Consider the following 22,119-nt stretch of genomic DNA (forward strand, 5'->3'; position numbering starts at 1 on the left):
TCCCCCTCTAGATCCATGCATGAGCAAGGAGTGTCGCATAATGAAATTAGAATGTTACTGTGTTTGGTCCACGGTAAACAGACGGCTGGTAAGTGACAGGAGTCTAGAAGTGCATATGTACACATTATGGCGGACATTAAATTTTGTGTGGAGTAGATAATGATTAGGCATAGCCAGCACTGGTAAACATATATGTTACATGTACACATCAAAATATAATAAACATTCATAGTAACCGCGATGGCCTAGCGCATGCGTACCAATAATAGCATGAATTAATCGGAAAACCTTGACGAGTACCTGTATTAAATTCCATGTAATCGACCGAGACTTGCTGAATGCAATCAAAAAAGGCGAAGGCGAAAGTGCGAATATGCGAAGGCCAGAGTGCAAAGTTTGGAAGGAGCGATAGTAGTATCGCTCCTTCGCCTTCGCACCTTCGCACTTTAGGCATTACATCTTCGCGCTTCGTCGTCGCATCTTCGCACTTTTCCTCCTTCGCACTATCGCCCTTGCAACTTAGGTCGAAGTGGCCCTATCGGAATACCATAGATATATGTAAATGTAATTGTTAAGATGACAACCATACCCCAATGCAATACCTCAATATCTTGTTATAACGGAAGGATTTTTATTTTCTAAGATACACCCCTTCTTTCACTTTAAGTTTATTTGAATATGAATTATAATTTCTGTTACTTTCTGTAAACTGCAGCAGTAAAAATTACAATAGTGTAAAGACTATTTCACAAATAATAAAAAAAATATACTGAAAAACTTTAATCTACAAGGGGGTCATTATTCTACAGGGGTCACTTTTCTTCATGTGGAGTGTGCTCATTTTTATGAAAATGACACTTATTCTTCAGGCAAAGGGGTCATTTTTCTACATAGAATAATGAACGGGGGGTCATTTTACTGCGTAGAATAATGACCGGGGGGTCATTATTCTACGGGGGTCATTATTCTTCATTACACCGTCAAAATGACCCAGATCGTCTCTCTATACTGCTATAGGAGAAACGATCTGTAAAAATACTGGGCGTTAGTAGAATAGAAATAAAGTTCTTGTTTTCGTGAATGTTGCAGGATAACCTCCTCAGTCTCGAAATGTTGCCTCGGCTTTTATAATTCAAAACATTTCTTAACCTCGGAGGTCATTCTGCAACATTCACGATAACTCGTACTTTATTTCTTAAAAATCTAAGCCATTACATAACTTTAATAGGGAGGTTTTTTAAAAATTTGCTTCAGGTTCAAGCAAAAATCTCTTATTTTGATGCCTTCCTTAAACTTTAAAATCTTTCAAAACTATTAATGCAGAGAAACTCAAGGCTCCCCTCACGGTATTTTGTCAAAAAGTAATTTCAAAAGTTTTCATATAAAGCCATATCAAACTTTTCTCCTCCTTTTTAAGGTGGTATGGGACATCTGTCGATATTAATGTGGATTAAACTACATTATTATTGAAATACTTTACCAGTTTAGAATTTTCAAATATTTAACACAAAAAATTGCTTTTAAAAATATTTGGAGAGGTAAAAATTATAACCCCCCCCCCCCCCCAGCAGGATTCGATTCACTGGAAACCCTCTAACCCACTGCACTACAGTGTTATGTGACAATTTGGGGAAAGAAACTACTTATATAATTACACTTGGTTTTATTGTTTATTTTGATAAACAATACATCACAACATCGAAGTGTCCCATACCACATTAAGTTAATTAAGAAAACTGCTACAAAATTAAAAAAAATACATTTTTTCATAAATATTCTCTTTTTTAATGTAATTGTTGGATGTGTTAATGCAATCAAATTCAAATCGTAACAACTTTCACATGTTTGAAGGTCTTTGAGTCATTACTAGACACGCATACACTACTTGTAAAACCATGTATCACAGAGTTCAGCACTAAAGGTCTAACTGTACACTCTGTTCACTCAAATCCAGCCAAGAAAGTAGTTACTACTTCTTTTAATTTAGCATCTGTGGCCTCTGTGATTTGTCCATCTTTACGAATCTGTGTAAGCATTTCCTGTTGGTGTCCCTTGACATGGTCAAGGAATTCAGCCTCAAACTGTGTGATTCTGGAGGGATCAATTTTATCTAGATGACCTTTGACACCAGCATATATAACTGTTACTTGTTCCTCAATGGCCATTGGCACTAAAAAAAAAAATTCCACCCATATTGAATAAACAGCATAAAATGCTTGAGATGTCAAAATGTTCAACACAAAATTCATGATGGAATTTTGAATCCTTACCATACTGTCCCTGCTTTAGAAGCTCAGTCAGACGCACACCTCTGTTCAACAAGTTCTGTGTAGCTTGATCTAAATCAGATCCAAACTGAGCGAAAGCTGCCACTTCTCTGTACTGAGCCAATTCCAATTTCATGGAACCTGCCACCTGTTGGAAGCCAAAATTTCAAATGATTTCAAGTTTACATCTCAGCAAAGTTCTATACCCATCTTCTCTAAATATGACTCCTTCCTTTTATTTGCAAGATAAGACGTGTACCTGTTTCATAGCTTTGGTCTGAGCAGCAGATCCTACACGACTGACAGACAATCCAACGTTAATGGCGGGTCGCACACCCTTGAAAAACAACTCAGTTTCCAAGAAGATCTGTCCGTCAGTGATGGAGATGACATTGGTTGGGATGTAAGCAGACACATCACCAGCTTGGGTCTCAATGACTGGGAGAGCAGTCAGGGATCCACCACCGTGGTCATCGTTCATCTTGGCGGCACGTTCCAACAGACGGGAGTGGAGGTAGAAAACGTCTCCAGGGTAGGCTTCACGTCCTGGGGGACGACGGAGCAGAAGAGACATCTGACGATAAGCTACAGCCTAAAAACACAATGGAAATTCTTCAATTAAATGAATTAAAAATAAATGATTTTTTAAGGTTACATGCCTACTGATAAGAAAAATTATGGTTTTCAAAATGTTTTACTGTAAAGTCACATGTATAACACACTTTTTCAGCAAAAAGTTGATCAAAAGTGGGGAAACATACATAGGACCAAAATTTACCCCATTTTTTTTCAGCTCGTGATTCTGGATACCACAGGAGTAGTGACTGTCGATATTACACGTTATGCAAGCTTTATTAGTGATTACTAAACCCACTGTGTCAGATATTACTTATTCTTTGTTTTATTTCCACGTATTGAAATATTTATCCTCCCTCACCAATATTCCTTGCATCAAACAAGTTATCACCAGTGTATTCCCCATAACGTAAGCAGCCACCTGTTGACTTGACGCGTAGTCAATGTTTGTTTAACAATTTCTGGTGTCAGAAGCATGCACCTGTTTATGTCTGACTTCACAGGGTGTTCTCAAGTGCATGAAGATTAGCAATTATTGTGATTTAATTTGATTTGATTACTTTGTGTTCAGTTATGCAGTTAAACGTTATTGCTTTAAATTACATAGACACTGGTAAAAATACATTGATCATTTGTAGGAATTAATTTTCATTTTCACATTGTACGATTTTCTGACATCAATAATAACAATGATCAAATAATAAATTGCGCTTGGATTTCATTACGATAAAAATGGCTTGTGTTTTTTGGGGGGTGAGACTTTGACACTATCTCTTGGGCCAAGTTCCGATTAAGAAATTACAGCAGTTGCGCTTGGGTTATCATTTATCATTAAACATTGATAGTTATTTGGGAAAATGGCTGCCATCGATTTTCATTGTCTGATCTATGTTCCGATCACAAAATTGTAGAAATTGTGCTCAGATTATAAAATTATCATGAAACATTGTTTGAGGGAAATGGCAGCCATTGATTTCACCCATTTTTTGGGTGTGTATTATACATAGGACCTGTTGTTTTTTCGCCATTTTCTGACCAACTTTGGAGGGTGTGTATTATACAGGAGTGCGTATTATACACGATACTCTACAGTACCCATTAACCAAGGGATTTTACCTGTTTGGACAAATCGTCATAAATGATGAGAGCATGCATGCCATTGTCTCTGAAAAACTCTCCCATAGCACAACCAGAGTATGGAGCCAAGTATTGCAGGGGAGCAGCATCGGAAGCTGTCGCACTGACAATGATGGTGTACTTCATGGCATCTAAAATACGAAACACACTCAATAAAGAACACAAAAATATTTAAACAGTTACTGATGTGTCATAATACATAATCACATTAGTATTGTGGTTACAACATACCAGCGTCTGTCAATCTCTTCACGATCTGTGCAACTGTTGACCTCTTCTGTCCAATAGCAACATAGATACAGTACAGTTTGGCCTTCTCGTTGTCAGATTCATTGAAACGTTTCTGGTTGATGATAGTATCGATGGCAATGGCAGTTTTTCTAGAAACATAAATCATAGGTAATCATAGATTACTAAGCTCACCGAGATGGAGCATCACTCTTATGAGACATCACCTTCATAAGACCACCTTTATCATTTTATATGAAAATCATACTTTATGATCTTGGATATTCATGGATTCTGTTTTGACAAAATATCGTATATCATCTGATAAAAATGTTTATGATAATCATATGTCCATATGTTAATCAATACATGTACAATGCTATAAAATTAAATATTGCATCATGTCATATTTATAATATATAACATATAATACAATAAAATACCGTAATAAACAATAATGAGATATGAAATTGTAACGTATGATATGACATTGTATTGTGATTTATCTCATACGTGTGGTGTATATTACCCGTGTGATAAACCTTTGCTATATCACACGGGTGATGCTATATCAAATACTTCCGGTCGGAACTACTTTTGACACAGTCCCTCGCTTCAACGCTTCAGTGACCTATTTTCGAAGATTTGATAGTACTTTCAACATAACTATATCTACTACAAAAATTAATATAAAATTGATTTTGTCAAAGATTTAAATTACAAATATGAAGGAAAACACGTAACTGCGTAGCACAGGCGTCGGAACCGAGGGGCTATTGTTAGTGGGGGGGGGGGGGGGGGGGGGTGTGTTAGCCCCCCCCCCCCCCCCTTCACCTTTTTTGCAAAGTTATTCATAACCGTAACCACAAGACCCTTTTTTCTTGTTTGTCAAGATTTTTGATAAATTTAGCCCACTTCCAACTTTCAATTTGCTTTGTGAAGTTTATAAAACTACAAATTACGTAACTATCAAGGAGTTCATCCTGACGACGCGTTGAAAACAGAGCGCTCTGGTTGTGTTTATATACAAGAACTTACCAAATAATGTTTCATGATCCTTTTATTCCACCACCAGTAAGCATCCTTAGGGCCTATTCACTATTCTCAATTTTGGTTCATAAGGCTAGCCTAGTGTTTGTTTTATTAAACATCATGCATCAACAACTGTTGTTCCTCGTTCGAGTCAATTCAAACTAACGAGCATTCGCAACTTTGTGTATGTCAACAAACTTGATTATTCAAGTCTTCTAATCGGAATTTCCATTTAATCAAGTGAAGAAGCTCTAAGAAAAATTATCTAGAGCTAAAGAATTATTTTAAGGTTTATTTCAGTGAAACTTTACATTAAAACAGTTAGATTTATCTCTGGAATGACGTACTACATTGTATTGCGCAAGGTCACAATAGCCGCATAACACAACGTTGCATCATCGTTTTTAATCTTTGAAAAAACAATTTGGGTCACACAAGGGACTGTCTCAAAAGCTTCATAATATAAATCAAATTGTATGAGATAAATAGAACATCTATAATTGTGTGATTTTATATTTGCTTTATCCAACTCGTTGAAATGGTTATATTCGCGCGGCAAGCCTCGCGAATATATACACCATTTCATCTCGTTGGATAAAGCAAATATAAAATCACACAATATAGATATCCTCTATATACCTTATTGTATTTGATCACATAATACAATATCGTAAAATATAATACAATATGGTATCATATTACAATATGATATTATATAAATAGTGCCTGTTTGGGAGGGTAACAGTTGAAATTGACACCCCGAGAAAACCATTGTCAACCGACGCGAAGTGGAGGTTGACAATGGTTTTCGAGAGGTGTCAATTTCAACTGTTATCCTCCCAAACAGGCCCTATTTATTTTGTTATACTGAATGTCTTAATTCTAAAGAAAATTTTACTGCTTTTATATAGGAATAACGTGAATTTTACAGCGAACCGTACGATTTTCGCGCATGTAACAATTTTTAATGTTACCCCCGTTGCTAAGTGCGTTGCTAACGCTGAGGGTAATAGAACGGATTATGAACTGTGTCTTAACCAATCAGATTTCAGTATTTAACATGAAAGTATAACAATACATAATACATCATAACATTGAAACATGATATTATATTGTATAATATAGTATGATATTGTATTGTATGACACTGAAACATATTTGATACATAATATGATATTATATCATATCATACCATATAATTTGATTCCAACATTGTATCTTATCAAATGATACAATATTATGTGATAAAGTAAAATATTATAAAATACATTATTATATTATACATATTGTATCATATGATACAATAATATATATTACAATATCATATAATACAATTTTATGTGATATGATAATATATCATATAAACCAATATCATATCATACAATATCGTATTATACGATATTATATAATATTACATTATCATATAATACAATTTCATGTGATATAATTCTATATTACAGAAACCAATATCATATTATACAAAATTATAGAATATAAAATATTGTATCATAGGATAAAATATAATATTTTGCAATATCTTATGTAATTGTATCATGTGATAAAATAATAAATAAACAAGTGAAAAGCTGTCAATGTGACAGCGTGCGGGTTTTCTTTCATGTGAACTTTATCCATAATCCATGTCAACCCATATCCAGTGAAATGGTGTACCCCTATATGCAATATTTTGCCAAAAAGTGACTAAGTTCAAAAGCTAGTATTTTTTTCATAAATTATCGGAAATCAAAATCCTAGCAATATGCACACCTCTGATATACCCTATGTACAATTGATCTCCAAAAGAACAACTTCCTATCTTGAAAACTGTAGGAGGAGTTATCCGTACAATGAGGGTACCCTATATGCAATATTTTGCCAAAAAAATGACTAAGTTCAAAAGCTGGTATTTTTTTCATAAATTACCGGAAATCAAAATCCTAGCAATATGCACACCTCTGATATATGTACAATTGATCTGCAAAAGAACAACTTCCTATCTTGAAATCTGTAGGAGGAGTTATCCGTACAATGAGGGTACCCTATATGCAATATTTTGTCAAAAAGTGACTAAGTTCAAAAGCTAGTATTTTTTCCATAAATTATCAGAAATCAAAATCCTAGCAATATGCACACCTCTGATATATGTACAATTGATCTGCAAAAGAACAACTTCCTATCTTGAAATCTGTAGGAGGAGTTATCCGTACAATGAGGGTACCCTTTTGGCAGCCATTTATAATAAAGTTAAATCAACTATGCAAGCTATCATCTATAAAACATGTGACCTGTTCCAAACAAGAGGCCCATGGGCCACATCGCTCACCTGAGGAACAATGGGTATGATAAAATCAGCTTAATGAAGTCATAATACAAACAATCTGGACAATGTACAATAATATTTTATAATCATTAGTCCCTTTTCTATCAGGATGATTTTAAAGTCATATCACATGTTGAGTATTGCAGTCATCAAAAAGATCCTTTACAATTGTTTATATATGGGATATTAAGCTACATCAAACTCTGAACCTTCTTGTGAGGCCAAAGAATTGTCCTGGAGCCAAAGTCTTAACAATTATAAATAATCATCTGGCTGATTAGTTTCTGAGAAGAAGAGTTAAAAGATTTACTCTATATATTCCTTTGTAAAACTTTAACACCCCCCCCCCCCAATGTGGCCTCACCCTACCCCCAGGGATCATGATTTTCACAACTTTGAATCTACACTGCCTGAGGATACTTCCACACAAGTTTCAGCTTTCCTGGCTGATTAGTTTCTGAGAAGAAGATTTTCAAAAATTTACTCTGTATATTCCTATGTAAAACTTCGACCCCCCCATTGTGGCCCCATCCTACCCCTGGGGGTCATGATTTTCACAACTTTGAATCTACACTACCTGAGGATGCTTCCACACAAGTCTCAGCTTTCCTGGCTGATTAGTTTCTGAGAAGAAGATTTTTAAAGATTAACTCTATATATTTCTATGTAAAACTTCAACACCCCTCCAATGTGGCCTCACCCTACCCCCAGGGATCATGATTTTCACAACTTTGAATCTACACTGCCTGAGGATGCTTCCACACAAGTTTCAGCTTTCCTGGCTGATTAGTTTCTGAGAAGAAGATTTTCAAAAATTTACTCTGTATATTTCTATGTAAACTTCGACCCCCCCCCCCCCATTGTGGCCCCATCCTACCCCTGGGGGTCATGATTTTCACAACTTTGAATCTACAATACCTGAGGATACTTCCACACAAGTCTCAGCTTTCCTGGCTGATTAGTTTCTGAGAAGAAGATTTTTAAAGATTAACTCTATATATTTCTATGTAAAACTTCAACACCCCCCCCTCCCAATGTGGCCTCACCCTACCCCCAGGGATCATGATTTTCACAACTTTGAATCTACACTGCCTGAGGATGCTTCCACACAAGTTTCAGCTTTCCTGGCTGATTAGTTTCTGAGAAGAAGATTTTTAAATATTTACTCTATATAATCCTATGTAAAACTTCGACCACCCCATTGTGGCCCCACCTTCCCCCCGGGGGTCATGATTTTCACAACTTTGAATATACACTACCTGAGGATACTTCCACACAAGTTTCAGCTTTCCTGGCTGATTAGTTTCTGAGGAGAAGATTTTCAAAGATTAACTCTATATATTCCTATGTAAAACATCGACCCCCATTGTGGCCCCACCCTACTCCTGGGGGTCATGATTTTCACAACTTTGAATCTACATTACCTGAGAATGCTTCCACACAAGTTTCAGCTTTCCTGGCTGATTAGTTTCTGAGAAGAAGATTTTAAAATATTTACTCTATATATTCCTATGTAAAACTTCGACCCCCCCATTGTGGCCCCATCCTACCCCTGGGGGTCATGATTTTCACAACTTTGAATCTACACTACCTGAGGATGCTTCCACACAAGTTTCAGCTTTCCTGGCTGATTAGTTTCTGAGAAGAAGATTTTTAAATATTTACTCTATATATTCCTATGTAAAACTTCGACCCCCCATTGTGGCCCCACCCTACCCCCAGGGATCATGAATTTCACAACTTTGAATTTACACTACCTGAGGATGCTTCCACACAAGTTTCAGCTTTCCTGGCTGATTAGTTTCTGAGAAGAAGAATTTTAAAGATTTACTCTATATATTCATATGTAAAACTTTGACCCCCCATTGTGGCCCCACCCTACCCCCGGGGGTCATGAATTTCACAACTTTGAATCTACACTACCTGAGGATGCTTCCACACAAGTTTCAGCTTTCCTGGCTTTCTGGTTCTTGAGAAGAAGATTTTTGAAAATTTCTCGAAATTTTCATTAATTTCTAATTATCTCCATTTGAAAACGAGCGTGGCCCTTAATTTTCACAACTTTGAATCCCCTTTGCCTAAGGATGATTTGTGCCAAGTTTGGTTGAAATTGGCCCAGTAGTTCTTGAGAAGATGTTGAAAATGTGAAAAGTTTACGGACAGACGGACGGACAGACGGACGACAGACAAAATGTGATCAGAATAGCTCACTTGAGCTTTCAGCTCAGGTGAGCTAAAAACTAAACCTCATCCAGCATCCGAAACCTATGGCTCAGATTCAGCATTCAAGCCCATCAGGTGCATTGGTATCATAAGACGCATCATCCATGCAAGTTTCATGAAGTTTGGACCAGTAATAACTAGAACTGTCCTAATGGGACTAATACCCCCGAAAGGCTAATTTCAAATGGGATAAATAATTGAAAAAAATTTCTAGAATTGTAAAAAAAAAAAATTAGTTAACAAAGAAAAATTAAAATCAAAATTGTCAGAATTTCACTGTAAATACATATCTATAACAGTAATACATTTACAAATGTATGTATCTGATGATATATTTTTTAAAAATTTAATTGATTTAAAGAAAAACCAACAAAATGACAATAAACCCTCCCTTTGCAGTAAATGGCAATATCGGTAGCCAAGCAATGCTCTTCTGTTGATAAAACTTTCAATATCTTTCTAATTAGAGTCTTGACAGATGCAATTAGTTGTTTCAAATTTTCCTCACTTTCTCATATGGCACAATGGAACTCCATATCAGAAAATTGATCCCATAGGACTATGATTTTCTTTGATGAGCTTGTTAAATTAAATAATCTCCCAAAACATTATCGTAATTACCATACTATGTAAAAATATGTAAAAAAGAAAATTTAATATTACAAACAATTTTAAAATTGCCAAAACACTACAATCATATCAGTAATTTTGAATTTCATTTAAATTAATGCCCAATAGGGTCACTTCATCAATTTACTTGACAAATAAATTTAAACAACCTCTACAAATAGTTTTACTTCTTTATTAATAATGATTTTATTTATTTCCTTATAATGATAGAACTTTTGGTTTACATGAAACAGTTTTAAAATAGCCCAAAAACCATCACCCATTTTACAGTTTATCAATTTCCCCTAAGCACATGCTCCATCTGAACCATGGCTCAGATAATGGCTCCCTTGGGACAAATGAATTCAGCCACACTTGTCTTTGGTGTTCTTATTAGCTCCTAAGAATTTATCATTGACAAACAAAAACTTTGCATTGTCAGTTGATAGAATACTTATAAAAAATATTTTTATTAATTAAGACATAAAGACAAAAAAGCTCGGTCTGGGTGTATTTATATAAATATATTTTAGAGTGTTTTAATACTATTAATCAATTAATAAAATCTGTAAGGATTACCTACCTTACTTTTCAACATTAGTGTACAATATATAGAATAAGGAAAATGTAAGGCTAAATAAAATTGAAATTACGGTTCTCAGGCCCGCGCGCATCCGTTTTGAGGGTGCCGCATTGCAAATTTTATTGCATTTTCAATAAAATAAAAAGTTGATAATGCGGAGACCTATCCGGGAAAAAAAAGTTTCCGCTTTCGGTTTATAAATAGTTTTACTTTCGTTTCTAATACGCAGCTTCCGGTGTAGTCTTAATCATTACGTCGCTTATTTTCGTGAGTAAAAACTTATGATCCAAACCTCCCGATGATATAGACGATACTAGTAAAAATGGGGTTGATGGAAATTTTGGACTTAAAACGAATCAAAATGTCTGCTGTTTCGATTTGTATCCGCCATGGAACCCTTTTAATTCTACCGTGGACTATAATTGAGAGTTTTTCCGATGGATGTTTTTTGTTAGACCTGTACGAGGGAGTGAAATCGATGAAATTCGATTGTGAAAGTTGGACCTCCCCAGAAATATTACTTGGTGCCTCGGTTTCTTTGTCAGTTTGCAAGCACAAGAACAGTTTGGACGCCGCGATTTTAACCATTATAAACTTGTTTATTGATAACTGCTGTGTATTCAGGACTTACTTCTTAAGTTCTTAACTGTGAAGAAATGTGGTCCTAGTAACTGTCGGACACCGAAGATTGCATAATGATATCTCTAGCCAGTTACACAACTTTCCTGATCCAGTGCAAGGTATTTTAGAGTAAACATCATTTATGTCATTTTACGTTTTGTAAAGTGGATTGGTATTTTTCTTTATTTTTAAATGCCTGTCATTTATTAAAGGAGAAGAAGGACACTACAAAGAATTCAGTGAGGTTTTTTGAACCAATACTACAGAGGAACACTGTCCTTCTTTATCATATAAACGAGCACAATCAATTGCAAGCAGACATGGAATTCCATTTAGTCTATCTGCTCAGACTGCCAAAACAGTGAAACAAATGGGAACCTGCATAGATTGCCAGAAACCCAGAGTCTTATAAGTTATATAGTGCTACTAAACTTGGTGCCCAAGAAAGTGCCTTGCTTACCAAAATCATTGGACTTTATTAGTTTTCATGTGGATCTGAATTTAGGAATTAAAACCTGATAATCCTGAGAAAGCACCCTCAATATGCGCTCTCTTGTAGAACGTTTATATTAGATCAAATTTGACCTGTGCATCTCCAACTGAGACCCCCTACTACATGTACAGCTCTGGTGTATTCCCCCCAATATGCTATCACTGTTGGACACAAGACACAGATACAGAAGAAGGACAGTACCCGATGTGTCATGATTGTGTTGTTTCACAACGACAGCCCCTGTTAGAATGGAAGAATGTTCAAAGCTCCAAGGCAAAGAAGCAGAAAAAAAATGAAAACAAACAGTTCATTTATAAAAGAATAGATGTTTTTTTGTTTGACTTAAATATTAAATATCATTGTTGTACTTTGAAAGTTGGACTGTATATTTAATAGATATCCTTATTAAATAATAGAACAGCAGATTGAATAAAGAAAATCTTGTTTTTTAAATTTTAGGTAGTTAATTTCTTTCCCAAATAAAAAAAAGCCTCCCTCATCTGTTTTTTTACCAATAAAAAAGAAAAAAAAAAGCCTCCCTCCCTCATCTATTTTTGGAAAATTTGGCCTGAGAACCAGAGAATTAATTTTATGTGGCCTAAACTGTCATAAAATCATTAAATCTTGTCTGATCTTAAAAAAATTGCTGGCGCACATCTTCAGATTGGGTTCAACATATGTACAAATTTTCAAACTGTTCCATGCAGTAATAAAAAATTCTATAGGGGGTACAAAGTTGCGTCTACAGACAGACGGACGGACAGGGTGAAACCAATATACCCCCCTAAACTTCATTTGCGGGGGTATAACTAAGATATCATCATCAGAGGGCACTAACTTCCTCCAGCATCCGCAACCTATGGCTCAGATTCAGCACCCATGCCTGTCAGGTGCATCTGTATCATAAGACACACCATCCATTCAAGTTTGGTGAAGTTAGGACCTGTAATAAGTCCTAAGATTTATTTTTTAGCATCCTTGATAATGGAGATCAAGCCCTGCATCTGAAGCTACCTCTGCGATTCATTCATATTACAGTTAAATCAACTATGCAAGTTTGAAATAGTACTATCATCTATTAAACATGTGACCTGTTCCAAAAAACTTAACTTTATCCAGCATCCGAAACCTATGGCTCAGACTCAGCATTCAAGCCTGTCAGGTGCATCAGTATCATAAGACGCACCATCCATGGAAGTCTGGTGAAGTAAGGACAAGTAATAACTAAGATATCATCATCAGAGGGCACCTGTTTCAAAAATTTTATTTAACTAGCTCTTAAAACCTTAACCTCCTCCAGCATCCGAAACCTATGGCTCAGATTCAGCATTCAAGACTGTATGGTGCATCAGTATCATAAGACGCACCATTCATACAAGTTTGGTGAAGTTAGGACCAGTAGTAACTAAGATATAATCATCAGAGGGCACCTGCAACAAAAACTTCAACCTGCTCCAAAAACCTTAACCTCCTCCAGCATCTGAAACCTATAGCTCAGATTCAGCACTCAAGCCTGTCTGGTGCATCAGTATCATTAGACACACCATCCATGCAAGTTTGGTGAAGCACGGACCAGCAGTAACTAAGATATTGCTATCAAAGGGCACCTGCAACAAAAACTTAAACCTGGTCCAACAACCTTAACCTCCTCCAGCATCTGAAATTTAGGACCCAGATTCAGCATCCAAGTCTTTCAAGTCCATAAGTAGGTCCAGATGCATCATCCATGCAAGTTTGGTGAAGATAGGACGAGTAATAGCTTAGATACAGGACCTGCAACAAAAACTTTAACCAGGTCCGGACGCCGACGCCAGGGGTAGAGCATAAGCTCCCCTTGACTTCGTCTCGGTGAGCTAAAAAGGACCATTGTAAATAAAAGATCTGGGTCAATATACTGGTACAGTACCGATCAGACCAAACCTAACACCAAAGTAAACCCCAACTAAACCCCAGGTTTACTTTTTGGGTTTACTTTTTGAAAATTTGGGTCCACTCGGGGTTTACTTTGGGTTTACTTTGAAATTGCTTTTGAGGTCAACTGCATGCACTGAAGTGTGAAGCAGATTAGTATTTTATCTTACCATCCTACTGCCTGTAATTGCTACCCTTTGCAAATACACAGTTAGCGTCTGCTTTCAGGGGTATACTTCTGACTGGATTTACTCTCTGTGTCCACTCTGGGTTTACTTTGGGTTTACTCTGGGTCCACTCTAGTAAACCCGAAGTAAACCCAGAATAAACCCAGGAAGTAAACCCAGGGTTTAGTTGGGGTTAACTTTCTGTTAGGTTGGGTCTGATCGGTACTGTATATGCATGCTAAACTAAAGGTAATAACTTGCTGCATTTATACATAAAATATATAAAAAATATTCTGCTTAGGCCCAAAAAAATAAATCATTAGTTTCTCGGGCCAAATTTTTTTTTAGTTTTTTTTTTTTTTTATAGACAAAATCTACAATGACATTAACCCATATTTTATTATTTATTTGTGTACTCATCAGCATATATTCATCAAGCTGATACATTGGCAAATTTAAATATTTGTTTTAATTTGTTCTTTTTAGGCCAACAAAAATTAATCATTAGTTTCTCGGGCCAAAATTTTGAAATATTGATGAGGCAGGCATTTTTTTTTTTTTTTTTTTTTTTTTAAGGACAAAATTTACAGTGACGGTAACCCATATTTTATGATTTATTCATCAAGCTGATACATTGGCTAAGTTTAAATATTTCTTTTAATTTTTTCTTTAGTTTACCGTAATCCGGTGATTATAATACGCACTTTTTTCCCAGCATTTTTTACCGTGATAAAGGGGTGCGTATTATACATCCCTATAGGATTTGGACATATTTTTTCCCTAGCTGAAGCACGGGGTATCATATTGTCGTATTACCTATGCTGTTCACAGACAGGACCGATACCCCGCTATACATCGTAACATTCCTTCATTATCACATATATATTATTATTTAACCCTTAGGAAATCATTGTTATAACATGTAATTAAAGAAAATGTACACTTTAAGTCTGTTAATAAATAAACTATTTCAAAATGGCCTTTAAAAATTAATTTGAACTGCCTATTCTTTATCTCCGTGTACGCCGCCATTACAGCTGTTATTAATAGAATGCAGACTTGGATGGCCACGTGCTATTTGTAACCGATCTTTGAAAACAGCTTACACATCATTTGGCTCATTTTGAACCTTTTTCATGTAATGCTAATTAATTTATTGCAAATAATTATGAATATAAATTATTCTATAACCTATTCCGTTAATTGAAGCCATTAAAACAGTTGTGCTCCCCCTCCGCTAACGCTTGACACCTTGGGTATCTCAGACACCCCCCTTAGGCTATGTGTACTATACACAACACAACTATTTGTGCATATATTTTATTATGTTCCAGGTCTCTAATTGAACACTTTGATCGGAGTCATTTAAGAATTTAATTAGTTCCGTTATCTCCATACCTGTACATCGTCCGTTTTTCACTTCACAGGGATTGTAATGACTAAACAATTATATAAGTAGTTGATTTTATTTACGGTAGAAAATTTAATACTAGGTCTATCTAAAACATTGATTATGAATTAAAGATACTACCGCGATGTATTAGTTACAATAAATCCGTATTTAAGAAAATATTGTGTTTTTCTTATTTCCGGTAGCGTATTCCCGCGATGAAGTTGAGCGTGCATGCAAAGTATAACTGCTTTGTTGATACTCAGGATTACCGTTTGGTCAATTTTTTTGATGCGTATTATACATCCCAACAAGCTTTTTTTCACCATTTTCAGGTCCAAAGTGGGGGGTGCGTATTGTACACTACTGCGTATTATATTCACCGGATTACGGTAAACTGTCTCTGTTTCCTTGCAGATGAACAAACAATGACAAATGGTTTGTGCCCCTGCTTCATTTTGCAGCCCATCTCCCCCCCCCCCCCCCCCCCAGTAATAACACAAGTCTGAACTGAAATAGGGGACTTCTTATGGTATTTCACTAGTTGAATTTGCCATATAAAAATTTATCAAATAAAGCATTCTTATTAATCTTCATTGCCTTGAGGACAGAAATCAAGAAAAACTAAATAAGTCATCATAAAATTCTCAAACAATACAATTGTCCTTTATTCCTGCTACTAGGCAATATCACAATGGCTTCAATTTCTTAAGATAACAGTGAAATTTCAGTGGTAGTGTTAACAGGGACCAACCTAGAGCAAAACTTAGTTTAGGAAGACTTCATTTCTGAAATTCTCCCTCACAGAAAAATAGGGAGAAATGAGATATGAAAAATCTGGAAAAATAACAATGAAAGTTTGATGCGGCGATGATTTCACTGATGCGGCGGTGCCTGAGAAACAAATCATTCATTTTTTTTGGCCTTAGTAGTTACCCTGTCTGTCTGTCACCAATGATCAATTCTCTCTGTCCTCTGCCAATTGGTACCAAACTATCTACAGCCTTGATTCCAGTCTGCATAGGTTCCTTTACAGAGATACGTGGAATGATACCAGGAGCTTTCACTCCCACACGAGCACGTCCATCAGTGTTGACAGGTCCCTGAAATAAAATTTGCTTCAATGCCTTAGCTTTAGTCCAAAATTGAAAAAGAAGACAGAAATGAAGAAGAGAATGTAAAATTGAAAAAAAAATGGAACAAGATATGAAATTAAATTTCTCCTCAAACTTTTTCACAATACTTACCCTTCCGTCAATAGGGTTCCCTAAAGCATCAACTACACGGCCGAGCATTTCTCTTCCAACTGGCACATCCACAATGGCGCCTGTCCTTTTGACTACATCTCCCTCCTTGATCAATTTGTCATTACCAAAGACGACAACACCAACATTGTCCCTCTCCAAGTTCAAGGCCATACCCTAATGATTTAATGAAGCATTCTGTCAGCCTAGGGTTAATTTTGTTTTATGTAATTCTATTTAGAAGAAGGGGACATAAACTTGTTCATGTACCGATAATTTAATGTAAAACAAATTTCTTGACAACAGCCTATAACAGATGCATATTAAAGTTTACATCACTGATCAGATCAGAACGAATCATAATTTTTAAAAAGAAAGGCCACTCTAACGAGAAGTTTAAATTGGAATGAAATAATTAGTTATTAAGAATTAACTTGATATAATTTCCCTATAAATGTTTCATATTGTTAAATTCAAAAGTATCACCAAAGTATTTGATATAATTCAATGCAGCTTGTTAATTTTACTATACAATGACTGTAATAAAAAGCAACTGTTTTAACTTTATTTCAAATTTACATTCTCCAAATTGAGGTAAGGAAACAGTTCTTAGGATATTTTATGCAAGATTCATGCCTTTAATCCACTGGAGAATTCCACCATTTCTTCTGCTTGGATATTTTTCAATCCATAGACACGAGCAATACCATCTCCAATGGACAGCACTCTTCCTGTTTCTTCCAGATTTGATTGGGAAGAGGCCCCCAGAATTTTCTCCTCCAAGATTGAAGACACTTCAGCTGCACCACCTCCAGTAATGAAATAAAAAATCAATAGTGTGATCAATGTACTTGGTGTCAATTTGGTTTTTGTATTTAAAGTATTTTTATAATACATGTACTACATTTGATCAACAATTCAAACTCACCAGCAGCATTTTTCCAAGGTGTTGTTGAGAAGTTTTTAGAAGCTACACATCCGGCTGCCCACGCATTTTTGCTCACCTTCAAAAGAAAAGGTAGAAAGAGGAGTACAAAATAATGATCTGCATTGTAGAATTCAATCATAATTTATAAACTGTTGCTTTGGTTGTAAATATTTTATAGGGTGAGTTAACCATGCATCAGACACACACCTTAGATTGGACAACTTTGGTTATAAATTTACAAATAATTGTGCATGCGATAATGTGTTGTTTCGTATATTCCAGAATTAGAACTAATGAACTTTATTATTAAGAATTTGACAGTCACACTGACAATTAAATAGCATTATAGGCATCGTAAAATGCTTCAAATACGCCATCTTTGAAAATTTATTTATGAAGATTTAATTTACACTAAAGCATTATTTGAATGTTGTGCATTTGATTGTGAATTAGTGACAATGCACTCTCTGCGTAAAATAATTAGAAAGAAGTAAGTTTTGAAACAAAATTTGATTAAAATAAGTCCAAGAAATTTGAACAATTAATATCAAGGTCATATTTGCTCCATATGTTCATTTCACCATGGATCGGACACAAATTAACCATGCATCAGACAGTTTTCAAATTATTAAAATATATTTAAAAAACAATTGATACAAACATTTTCTTCAGACCACTTCAAATTCGAGTTTTACGACACAGCCTTTTAGGCCAAAGTTCCTGTAGGAGCTTGCACGATAAAGGACCCCTAATGATAAATATTCCTATAAACAGAAGCACTAGTCTAAATTCCTATATGTAGATTTGAGGATTTACATTCTGAATAGCAATTGAATGAATTTATTTTTCCGAACCGTGTAATTTTGCATTAAAACCAGAAACTGTTATTTTCAATCTCTTCACAGTACGGTATAGCAGAGTTCCCGAAACGCACCGGTCCACCGGGGATCCCCGGTAAAATTTGAATGTGTCCGGTAAAATCTAAATTTAATCGGTCAAAATGTCCGGTAAATTTTACAGACCGGCACTGTATAAAAAAATAATTTACGAGAAAAAAGTCTAAAACTTTTGATTATTTCAATTCAGAGATAATTTGTTAGTTGGGTATTTCAATAAAATGCAATGAAAAGTATAAAAACATGCGTTGTTCTTAATCCGGATTTAGGCGTTTTTTCTTTTACACACGCAAAACGGCCTAAAAATCTAAGATCTCCCGCATCCAACCTATCTCCCGCGCGGGAGACAAATTTCTCCCGCAATCGTATTTGTCTTCCCATACCCCCCCCCCCCCCCCCAAAAAAACTTCTGAATCTTTACATGTAAATTTCAACAACCACTGCGGATTTTTCTCTGATTTTGAGCTCAAAAAGCTGCTGTGTAGCTTGAATATATCAAATCCATCCAAGTACTGTCTACCGTGATCATGGTATGACATGTTATAGTCCAGTTTACTTTTCACGATTACTTCCGGTTTTGACTTGAATCATTTACGTATTTAGTTATGCATAGGCCTTATAAAAAACAATAAGTGAAAGCCTAAAACATCTTGATTTTACTATGTAACACCAAAGAAAACAATACACAGCCAGTTATGTCACTTAACAGGTGCACAGGTAAAGCACCCAAGCCACGTGCAGTAAGTCGTCACTAATTCTGTCTGGACAGCACGGTCCGTAAAAATCAAAGTGAGTTTGGAACACTGAGTGTTTATACAAGCTACCGATAAAAAATCATTTCAAAAGAGTATTTAAAGTTTATAGTACCGGTACTATGAATTACAGGGATGCTATAGATTTGAATTACAGGGATGCTATATATTTTACAACAGAGATAATTTTTAAATGATACTGGAGAAATACATGTTGTTTTGTGAATTAAAAATCTATCCTATATATAAGGCAAAAAATAATTTTAATGAATATTATTTACTGGTATTTTCTTAACTGGGTTTCACTGCAAATTCAAAATACGCAAAATAAATTTTCTGTGTTTACCCTAGATGTCAGCATGCAGTGATCATGGTTCAATACTTAACAATGAGAAGACTTAATATAAAAAGTGGCACTATTGGCTTCTTGTATTGTACCATGCAAACAAAATAATAGTTTACTGAACATGTACAGCAACACAAGTTGTAATTGCACACTGGTATTCATAGAAATAATAAAATTTTAAATGATTGCAAATGCATTAATTACAATGGTAAAATAAGGTACGTACATGTATCTAACAGTATTTTTAATATATATTTGCATTTCACATGAAAAAACGTTGTTTACGCAAAATCTCTCCCTTAGCCAAGTTGGTAAGGGGAAGATTCTCTCACATAGCAGCTTTGAAAGGTTAACAGGTATGTGGACACCGGGGACAACAACGAGTACTGCGAAAAGAAAAGTTGATGTAGAAGAAGTAGAGAAATTGCGTGTACAGTTGATGTTGACGGCAAACAGTTACGTTTACAACTTGACAAGGAGGGCCAGAATTCTTTTTATTTTAGTTTGCATATTTTTGCAATAGTTTTAATGTCCTGTAAATTTTACAAATGTCCGGTAATTTTTTAATATTTACAGGACAATTGTCCGACAGATTTTGGACTGGTTTCGGGAACTCTGGTATAGCTGTCCGAATCTTGGTAAATATTGTCCGATCCATGGTGAAATAGTTCAACACTTCATTAATTTGCTTTATTTTCTACATTTTTAACATTTTCACAATTATTTCTCCAATTATTAAACAAGGGGAAAACCTGTAACTTTTAAACAAGTTTTATTTATATTTGGATGGTATTTGATGCATAAACAAAAGGAAAAACCCAAAGGTGTCCGATGCATGGTGAAATCACCCTATGTCAGCATGACAAACATTAATCCAAATTTCCTCTACAAATTTTTTATTTCATCTTCCCACTGGTATAGATAAATTTGAACACTTAATCTCCTTGCTACAAGTTTCTTTAGGTTTCTTTTTTAAGTTTGGATTTATTTAAAATGTTGGTTGGAATATGTAAAATTAAATTAAAGAACTTAAATTTGAGTACATGTTAAACAATAAAGTGAAAAATAAACTCAACCTCAACCCTTTGAAAACATTTTCTTGTCATTTAGTCTTTTTATAAAATAATTATCAAGTAATAGTAAATGTTTAATGTCAATGCTTAAATAATTTTATTGGCTTTCCTTTTTTATTTTGATAAACTTGAGAGGACACCTTCAAAGGTCACAAATCTTGAAAATGACAATGTTGGCTTTTTGCATAGCAACTGGAAAAAACAAAGTGCAATATTATCTTTGTATATCACCAAAAAGAATATTTAACCGTCACATGATGGTTTTCAAATGTTATATTAAAATTTCAACTGGATGGAGTTGTTCTTCTATATGATGACCTTCGGATGTTCGCCGGTAAACGATTACATTACAACTACTATTTCACAAGCAAAATATTTACTGTGACGTGATTCGGTTAAAAAATGAAATTCAAAATACCTGGGTGGCAAGTCTTGGGATATGCCTTGACAAATTTGCTGCAAATCGTGCTGTTAACATGTTTCACGGGAGAAGTCCTCCTGCAGTGTCGCACAATATGGCGGCAGAGAACGTGCAAAGCGAAACCCGTATGTAAAGATTAGTCTAATAGCCGTAAAATGTAACGTGGGAAGTTCGCCAAAGAAGAGCCAAAATTTGGAAAATTCAATATAAAGTAGAATAGATGTTGGATATTTGGAAATTTTGTTCCAGTTGCGAACGAAAAATATAAATTATTTCGATTTTCTAAACATATTCAATGAGCAAGCTATTTTTTTTTTGCTTCTGAACATGTAGGCCTATATATATTGCAGTAATTCTAATTTACACTCACTTAAAAAATAACAAAATGACAAAACAAAGGTATGACATATCTACAAACATATTTAAATATGTAGAGAAACTCTTTGAACATTTCATAAAAATTCTGACAATACCTTCAGCCTATTTACGGTGATGGTATTCATTTGGTCGCTACACCAAATTTTTTTTATATAATAGATTCTAAAACATTATTGTGTTGTTCATGAAGGATATACAGTATGCTCGAATTGATTTTATACGTATTTTTTGTATTTATTTACATGAAAATGCTGGGACTCTATTTGGTGGCAAATGAGACATTGTAGAGTTTTAAAAATTTGTCAGTGTGAATAAAGCATTATAAATATATGAAAAACCACGTCCAGTGATGTAAAAAAAAGTTTTCGTTTTTTAATTGGAAAAAAAATTAACAAAGATTGCACGATGATGAAAACATCTTTAGTTTGTATTTTTCAAACCTACGGATAAAATCAAAAGAGATATGGAAATTAAAACAAATTTGCGAAATTTTAGAGGTAAACATAATGAAAACCGGGAGATAA

The 22,119-nt window shown here is 35.0% G+C and overlaps 1 protein-coding gene and 1 long non-coding RNA gene across 2 annotated transcripts; one reads left to right on the forward strand and one right to left on the reverse strand.

Moving 5' to 3' along the window:
- Positions 1-1,761: 1,761 nt before the first annotated feature.
- Positions 1,762-21,365, reverse strand: LOC128175963 (ATP synthase subunit alpha, mitochondrial-like). Its single transcript, XM_052841901.1, has 10 exons — positions 21,215-21,365; positions 17,730-17,805; positions 17,438-17,610; positions 16,805-16,978; positions 16,494-16,660; positions 4,212-4,360; positions 3,960-4,111; positions 2,527-2,859; positions 2,271-2,415; positions 1,762-2,170 (listed from the first exon to the last, which is right to left on the reverse strand). Exons 1-10 carry the CDS (start codon positions 21,272-21,274, stop codon positions 1,941-1,943), a joined length of 1,659 nt encoding a protein of 552 aa, XP_052697861.1. The 5' UTR covers positions 21,275-21,365; the 3' UTR covers positions 1,762-1,940.
- Positions 9,248-16,040, forward strand: LOC128175964 (uncharacterized). Its single transcript, XR_008242738.1, has 2 exons — positions 9,248-11,715; positions 11,809-16,040. It is a non-coding gene; the product is annotated as an uncharacterized LOC128175964 (long non-coding RNA).
- Positions 21,366-22,119: the final 754 nt, after the last annotated feature.

The sequence above is a fragment of the Crassostrea angulata genome, chromosome 3 (assembly GCF_025612915.1).
Source record: "Crassostrea angulata isolate pt1a10 chromosome 3, ASM2561291v2, whole genome shotgun sequence".
NCBI lineage: Eukaryota > Metazoa > Mollusca > Bivalvia > Ostreida > Ostreidae > Magallana > Magallana angulata.

What these genes read in the sequence shown, in the direction of transcription:
- LOC128175963 (XM_052841901.1), bottom strand. Translation starts at nt 21,274, where the DNA reads ATGTTAACAGCACGATTTGCAGCAAATTTGTCAAGGCATATCCCAAGA. An exon ending in ACCTTGGAAAAATGCTGCTG is followed by an intron (nt 17,611 to 17,729) that starts GTGAGTTTGAAT and finishes TCATTACTGGAG; the next exon opens with GTGGTGCAGCTGAAGTGTCT. An exon ending in AGACCAAAGCTATGAAACAG is followed by an intron (nt 2,416 to 2,526) that starts GTACACGTCTTA and finishes GGCTTCCAACAG; the next exon opens with GTGGCAGGTTCCATGAAATT.